The following is an 8,560-nucleotide window of genomic DNA, read 5'->3' on the forward strand; positions in this document are numbered from 1 at the left end:
TGGTCAGAAGGTCGCAAAAGAGGATCGCATGACTCCAGGACATTGCAACCGTCATAAGTATGAATCAATTGCCAAGCATCTGAATTTTGATCACATGACCATGGGGATGCTGCAATGGTCATAAGTGTGAAAAAGGGTCATAAGTCACTTTTTCAAAGCCGCTGTAATTTTGAACGGTTACTAAATAAGTGGTGAGTCAAGGTCTCCCTGTTTAAGATTTTATATTGAAATCATCACGTCCTTTTCCCCCCCATGTACATGTATAAATACAAACTAGACTTGTTTCTCTGTGTCATATACATGGGTATGTGCATAATTTTGTATTTATTTATTATTTATTTTGTCATATTTATGTTGTGCCTATTAGAGGTGGAGACTCTTGGAGAGCTGCATGCAATGACATTTCATTTTAATATATACCGATTAGTGTACATTCCAAGCGACAATAAAGTTATTATTCTGTTCTATTTTCTTTTCTATTTTATATTCAATTCAATTCAATTCTATATTCTATTCTCTTTTCTATTCTTTTCTATTTTATTTTCTATTCTATTCTTTATTCTATTCTATTTTCTATCCTATATTCTATTGTATTCTTATGCCTAATCTATTCTATATTCTATTCTATTTGCTATTCAATTTATTTTCTTCTATATTCTATTCTCTTTTCTATTTTATTCTATTTTATTTTCTATTCTATTCTATAGTCTAGTCTATTTTCTATCCTATTTTCTATTCTATTGTATTCTATTCTTATTCCTAATGCTAGTCTATTCTATTTTCTATTCTATTTTATTTTCTGTTCTATATTCTATTCTATTCTCTTTTCTATTTTATTCTATTCTCTATTCTATTCTATATTCTATTCTTTTATTTTCTATTCTATTCTATTTTCTATCGTATTCTATTCTTATTCCTAATGCTATTCTATTTTATTTTTATTCTATTTTATTTTCTATTTTCTGTTCTATTCTATTTCTTATTGTATTCTATTCTATTCTTATTCCTAATGCTATTGTAGGAAGTTATCACCTAGCCCTCTCCCAGAAAAATGAAATATCCTAGGAAATATTGAAAAGGCAGAATATTATACTTCCTGGATGTGAAAAAGGGAGAAACACATTTTAAACACAAAGTAAATTCCTGCAGCTTCCGGCCCATCCCCACTTTGTCAATGGGCCATTAAGAAGGCCAAGCTAGTCCACTTTACATAATAAAGAGTTCTCCCCTTCAGCTCCAGGGGGATGGGAATGAAGGCATGATAATATAAGCCTTTACTCAACTGACCACATGGCAGCTGAACTCAATCAAACCTGAATTCAAACTCAGCCTAGAGGGTTGCCCTTGCACGGGCCCATGGGAGTCTGGCAACCAATCAGAATACATTTCTTACACAGGAACAGGAAACAGATAGGTGGGGCAGAACAGATTATAAAAATCCCTGCAAGCCCTTCTTCACCCCTGCTCTTCTCTTCTCTGCCCTTCTCTTCTTCTCCACCAACATTGAAGCATGTGATCACCTTTTCTGTTCAGGACTCAAGCCATGCGGTCCTGTCCACCATTAAAACCATCTTTCCAAGCAGCCTCCATGTCTCCAGTGTCTTTTTCCCCACTTGGAGCCGAACCCAGAAGGACATTTCTTCCAACACTATTCTATTCTATTTTATTTCCTATTCTATTTCCTTTTCTCTATTCTATTCATTCATCCTTAATTCTATTCGATTTCTATTCTATTTCTTTAGCTAAGAGGAGCTTCACTGGCTGATGGGGCATTGCCGTTTCATTCCTGTCTTATTGGGGAGGAAGAGGCCTTCTTTCAAAGCACCAGCCAAAAAAGGCAAGGCTTTTATCGTTAGCAATTCACCCACATGCGTATCCCCCAGGCTGACTTTCCCCCTGGAGAGAGTTTGATTGTGTGTAAACCGCCCCAGAGCCACTAAGAGTAAGTGGGCAGCTATATAAATTCAATCCAGCGATCCCAGGGATGCTTTATCAAAAGGCAACCAAAGTCCCGTTGCCTTTTGAAAAAAGCACCTTTGGGACAACCGTGATGGATGACTGAGAATCTCCATAGACATCAATCTATCGAGATTACTTTTGCATTTGAGAATCGGAAGTAGCGTGAGACGTGGGTTAGACTGCCACTCTTTGGCCCAATGTGAATTTCACACACACCCCCAACAAAGTCTGGTTTTTCCTTTTGAAAAGTACCTTTGGGGTAGCGCCCTCTAGTGGCGATAGAACACACAGCACCAAGAATCACATTACTTGTTCTGAAGTTTTAAGAGTTTTTTTTTCTCCTCCCGGCCTGCAAGCCTTATTAATGGAAATCAATAAATAAATCCCGGAATTTCTCATTAACAGACAAAGCTCTAGTGGTTTTTTCCACCAGGGGTGTCCAACCTTGGCAACTTTAAGACCAGCTGCAGTCACCTCCCAGAATTCCCTAGCCGGCCGTGCAGGGCCTTAATTGCACAATTGCGATCGTCATCTTGAATGATTTCACACAGCTTGCAGACTCACTGTGAAGGTTGGGACGCTGGGAGAACCCAGCATGACATACAATAAGGTTAGATGGATTGCTTTTATGTCTCTAGCAGATCCATTCATGTAAGATGCGAAGTCTGGCTAGCATTAATTATTTTTCCCCATGGAATATATATTGTTGTGGCTCGCCAGTGGCCAGCAGACCTGTCGGCAGATTAATGGGCCAGTCCTGGAGCCTGCGGAAGGCTCTGATGAGGGCTCCTGTGTTGAAGGCAGAGAGAGGGCCAGAGCTGTATACCAGTTACCAGCTGCCTTCAGGGGCAGACATCAGTAAGGCAGAGGAACAGTTGGAGCCTGTTCCCAGTGGGCGCATGCACAGCGTTGTCAGACGAACAGCTAAAGAACAGGAGTCGACTTGGCAGTAAGGCCACAGGTGGACAGTGAACGGCCCCTCCCAGAAGAAATAAAAGAGGAGCAAAAGGGGAGTGGAGCTTGCAGGAGGCCATTAGTTCATTCCTGCATTCTTGCCAAGTTTTGCCGCGTCTGAAAGATATCAGCCTGGCCACTCTCCAAGCCTGAGAAAAGTCGGTAATTGTGACCTATCTTGAAAGGCTGTGGGAGAGGAAAGACTTTGCTGGAGAGGAATTCACTGTAAATTAAATAAAAGTGGTTTATCAGGATGAGGACTCGGCTTGATGCTGCTGGGGAAGCCTAGGTTAGAACATAAACATATATATTTATTTCCCCAACTGACTAACATTTATGATGGAGGTGTGTGTGTGTGTGTGTGTGTGTGTGTGCTGCAATGTTGGCTACTTCTTGTTTCTTTCTTGGGGGAAAGATACAGGAGGGGGCAATGATGCAGCTTGGTCATATAGTCCTTGATTTTAAGGCATGCGTTGTCCAGCCAGCTGTATTGCTTCTGCTGTGAAGAATCCAATTTAGAACGTAGAAAAGCTAGAATAATAGAGTTGGAAGGGTTAATGGCTTTTGGCAGCATGCCCAGGCTTTCAATTAGCATGAGCGGCTGGTCTTAAGTTTCCCTCTCAGCTGCTGTGGTTGTTTTGGGGTTGACTTTTTTAAAAACGGGGTACAGATGTTTAGGTTTTTTGCATTGTTTTAGTGGTTCCTGTCACTATCCTTTTGGGGTGTACTTCCCTCACTCTTTTTGAAAGCCTCTAGTGATGGAGCACCCACAATTTCTGAAGGCAAGCTATTCCATTGGTTGATTGGTCTCACCCTTAGGAAATTTCTCTTTAGTCCTAAGTTGTTCTCTCTTTGGTTACCATATTTTTCAGAGTATAAGACGCACCGGAGTATAAGATGCACCAAGATTTTGAAGAGGCAAATTTAAAAAGGGGGGGGGGGGGTTGCACTCTACAGACCTCCCAAAAACAGGCCCGTTTTTTGTAAAAAAAAGGGGGGGGCTTGCATAGCCTTTAGGAGGCTTCCAGAGTGCTCCTGGGGGCTGGGGGGGATGGCAAAAATGAGCAAAACAAGGCCCGTTATCCACTCATTTTTGCCCTCCCCAGCCCTCAGGAGCATTCTGGAAGCCTCCACAAGGCTATGCATGGCCATTTTTGCAAAGGGGGGGTTTCAGGAGGCCAAAAATGCTGTATTCAGTGTATAAGACGCACCCAGATTTTCAGCCTCTTTTTTGAGGGAAAAAGGTGCCTCTTATACTCCGAAAAATATGGTCGTTTCCATCCATTGTTTCTTTTTGTGCCTTCTGGTGCTTCGGAAAATAGATTGACTCCCTCATTTTTGCAGGAGCCCCTCAAATCACCTGACAGAACAATTAATCAGTGGAACAACCTGCCTCCAGAAATTTTAAATACGCCCAACCCTGGAAGATTTTAAGAAGAGATTGGATAACCATTTACCTGAAGTAGTATAGAGTTTCCTGGCTAAGCAGGGGGTTGGACTACAAGACCTCCAAGGTCCTTTCCAACTCTACTTCTTTTCAATTCTGTTCTGTTCTAAATATTGGAACAATGTTATTTTATCATTCTATTTTATTGTGAGTTGGACTAAGGATAAATTCCCTAAGAGTGAAACCAATCAAGTTGGCCATGCGCACCCTGTCACATGACCACCCAGCCACGCCCACCCAGTCATTATTAGGGCAGAGAACCCGTTGTTAAATTATTTGAATCCAACCACTGGCTACCACCCTAATTCTCTACAGTGGGCCTGCTGCCCCATAAGGTGTGCTGGCCCATAGCTTTCTCCCTGCCATAGATGATGGCAATTGATCCAGCAAAACCGAAGGACCCGTACTTGGGGGGGAAAGGGCACATCGCGCAAAGACAACAGAGACACACCATCCGATTCTCCAAGACCTTCTCTTTGTCTGTCTGTCGCTTCCTCTTTTCTCCCTTCCGTGTCCGTCTCCTCCTCTTCCGGCTACAACTGCCAAGGCATTTGGAAGTCGTCGGGCTTCAGAAGAGACCAGTGGGTGGCCTCCACGTTCTTCAGGTGCTTCCTGGCTAAGAAGACAGCCAACTGTTGCTTCTCTCGGTGCTGGCTGTACTTCCCGACCTGCCAAGGGAAGTAGTCCTTCAGCCCCAGGATGGACTTGTAGCTCTGGAGCTCCTTCAGGCACCAGTCGTCGTTCACTTGGTAGCGTTGGTAAAGGGCTGCTTCCTGCTTGGGGTTGAAGGCTCGGAGCCAATCGTGGACGGCTTCCAATCCTTCCTGGGACATGACGCACGGGTAGCGGTGCCGCAGCAACTGGATGAGGAGCTCGTTGGCCCTGTTGCATCGGAGATTGTCTATCTGGTCCTCCAGACCCACCGGGCAGGTGCTGATGACCTCATCCTTGGTCCTGCGAATGAGCAAGACGGGGCCGCAGTACTTGCACAGCTGTTCCCCAACGTTGAGGTTGAAGTGCTCCTTCACCGTCCGCACCACCAGCTTCTTCCAACTCTTGGGCATGACATTCAGAGCCAAGGGGAGCAAGTCGTCAAAGGTGGCATCCAGGACCAACGCGCCCAGCGTTGGGTAGGACATGGCAGCGCAGGTGGCCGAATAGCCCCCTAAGGACCACCCGTACATCACAATGTCCTCCACCGGGAAGCCCAGGCGGAGCATGGCGTACCTCATCACCACGTCCACTGCGTTGGCGTCGTTCTTCGGGTACGGTTGCCCGGTGCTTCCGGCGAAGCCAGGGTGGTTCCACCCCAACACCGAGTAGCCTGTCTTCAAGGGGGTGAACAGGCAGCCCCACTGATAAAAACTGACGTTCCCCTCGCAGCAGATCACGAGGCGGTTCCCTCGTTCCGTTCCGGGGATGTTCAACCTGGTTCTCCGGTCCACAAACATAGTGTCGATCTTATTCCCGTCACGGGCTACCAGCTTTGCCCGTCTCCCATTATACTCTTGCAAGAGGCGAGTCTGACCCTTGGCCAGGATGGGGAGCAGGGCTTGGTTCAAAAGGAAGACCGATCCTGGGTACAGTAACCACCGGCCTAAGGAGTGGGCCATGATGTAGCTGGCAAGTCGACTGGGCAACTGTTTGACGCTGCTGATCAGGTTCCATTGGCTACTCCGATGTCCACAAGGACCGGCCTCAAACGCCAGTTCTGGGGGACAAGCCCCCGGCACGGCCTTGAGGAGAGAGTGCTTACGGGACTTGCCATGGTCGGTGTGAGTCGCCGGAAGGCTGCTGCCTCCTGCTTCGTCCCATCGAAATTCCACCGGCCAGTTCGCAAAATCAAAGTGATAACTGGCTGTAAAATAAGCCTTAAAAACCCGGCCTAGCGCTTTGGGAAAACAGAAGACGCACATAGGGAGACGATGCTTATTCTCTAGGAGCCGCATAAAGTATTTTGTTTTTTAAAAAAACGGAGGGGGCTACGGCAAGGACCCCCACCTGGATATTTCTGATGTCTCAGAAGTAGGACCTTCGTGGCTGGACCACTCCCTTCATAGCTGCATGGCGCTAGCTTTAGAAGGACATCTCTGTGACCATGATGAAACCATGTCCATGCAGGTCTCAAGGTGGTTCAGCATCTCCTCCCACAAGAACGGCGTAATAATGGGTGACATCAGTCCCCTTTGTGAGCTCAAACAGCTCCCAAATCAGGCAAGGGCTACTGCCTGAGCAGGGCTGGAGGCTCCCCCGCCCCTCTGGACAGGAGGCCCAGAAGACCACGATGGAGGAAAAAGGAGGAGAATGTCCTCCAGTTATAGAATGGGTCATACCTGTCTCAATTGTAGTAATTGCAAGAGGATCTTGGTTGTCCTAGTGGAGAACCACTTAAATAGGAGCCAGCCGTGTGCAGCAGCTGCCAAAAAAGCCAACACAGTTCTAGGCTGCATCAACAGAGGGATAGAATCAAGATCACGTGAAGGGTTAATACCACTTTATAAAGCCTTGGTAAGGCCACGCTTGGAATCCTGCATTCAGTTTTGGTCACCACGATGTGGAAAAGATGTTGAGACTCTAGAAAGAGTGCAGAGAAGAGCAACAAAGAGGATTAGGGGACTGGAGACTAAAACATATGAAGAACGGTTTTTCAGGAACTGGGTATGTCTAGTTTGATGAAAAGAAGGGGAGACATGATAGCAGTCTTCCAATATTTATGGGGCTTCCACAAAGAAGAAGGGGTCAAGCTATTCTCCAAAGCACCTGAAATCAGGATAAGAAGCAATGGATGGAAACTAATCAAGGAGAGAAGCAACCTAGAACTGAGGAGAAATTTCCTGACAGTTAGAACAATGAATCAGTGGAAAAAACTTGCCTCCAGAAGTTGTGAATGCTCCAACACTGGAGGTTTGTAAGAAGATGTTGGATAACCATTTGTCTGAAGTGGTGTAGAGTTTCCTGCCTAAGCAGGGGGTTGGACTAGAAGACCTCCAAGGTCCCTTCCAACTCTTACTCTGCCTGGAGGGTAGTTGACACTGGGTAAAACTATTATCAAACTGGTGTAGCCCTCTCATCGATTTCTAGGGTTGACGAAATGAGGCTGGAGGGCTGGCTGGTGAGGGGGTGTCAGTTTCCCACTCTGAGATCAAAATGGATACACCAATCCCAATTTCTCGGCAATAAAACCACTTCCGAAGTCTTGCTAAAAAGAGAGTTATGTTTGAAAAACTAAAGAACTAAGTGGAATTGGAGGAGGTCGGGGGGGGGGGGGAATGGATTGCTTTTTAGAAATATGTACCATTTTTTCAGAGTATAAGACGCACCCTTTTCCCTCAAAAAAGAGGCTGAAAATCTGGGTGCGTCTTATACACTGAATGCAGCATTTTTCGCCTCCCAAAACCCCGCCCCCTTCCCCAAAATGGCCGTGCAGAGCCTTTAGGACAGTGGGTCTCAACCTCCCTAATGTCGCGACCCTTTAATACAGTTCCTCATGTTGTGGTGACCCCCAACCATAAAATTATTTTATGTTTTCTGTATTTTTCAAAAATATGTGTTTTCCAATGGTCTTAGGCAACCCCTGTGAAAGGGTCGTTCGACCCCCCCAAAGGGGTCCCGACCCACAGGTTGAGAACCACTGCTTTAGGAGGCTTTCAGAGTTCTGGGGACTGGGGGGGACAGAAATGAGCAAAAAACAGCCCGTTTTTGCTCAATTTTGCGCCCCCCCTCCACGCCCAGGAGCACTCTATAAGCCTCCCAAAGGCTATTTATGCCTTTTTTGGAAAAAAAACAGGCCCGTTTTCACGAAAAAGAGCCTTTTTTAACTCATTACTGCCCCCCCCCGCAGGAGCACTCTACAAGCCTCCTAAAGGCTATTCATGCCCTTTTGGGGGGGGGGAACGGACCCGTTTTCATGAAAAATGGGCCGTTTTGGGGAGGTTTGCAGATGCAAAAACTTTTTTTTTTAATTTGCCTCTTCAAAACCTTGGTGCGTCTTATACTCCAGTGCGTCTTATACTCCGAAAAATACGGTAGGTTGCCAGCTGTCAGGCTTCAAGTACCAAAAAAGACATATAGAATTCAGTGGTGAAATCTATTTTTTTTTGCCATCAGTTCTGTGGGCGTGGCTTGGTTGTAGTGGTGGGGTCATGTGACTGGATGGGCGGGGCCAACTTTTTGTTCACTCGTTAAAGCATTTTTTTCCTG

General features: G+C 45.7%; 1 protein-coding gene across 1 annotated transcript; it reads right to left on the reverse strand.

The window, feature by feature from the left end:
* Positions 1-4,893: 4,893 nt before the first annotated feature.
* On the reverse strand, positions 4,894-6,276 carry LOC309390267 (ABHD16B-like; the record flags this gene model as incomplete). The annotated part of the gene is made up of 1 exon (XM_081949442.1): positions 4,894-6,276. The coding sequence occupies one exon, from the start codon at positions 6,274-6,276 to the stop codon at positions 4,894-4,896; it is 1,383 nt and encodes a 460-aa protein (XP_081805568.1).
* Between the last annotated feature and the right edge of the window lie 2,284 nt (positions 6,277-8,560).

The sequence above is a fragment of the Natrix helvetica genome, assembly GCF_964273705.1.
Source record: "Natrix helvetica genome assembly, chromosome: 3".
NCBI classification, from domain to species: Eukaryota; Metazoa; Chordata; class Lepidosauria; order Squamata; family Natricidae; genus Natrix; species Natrix helvetica.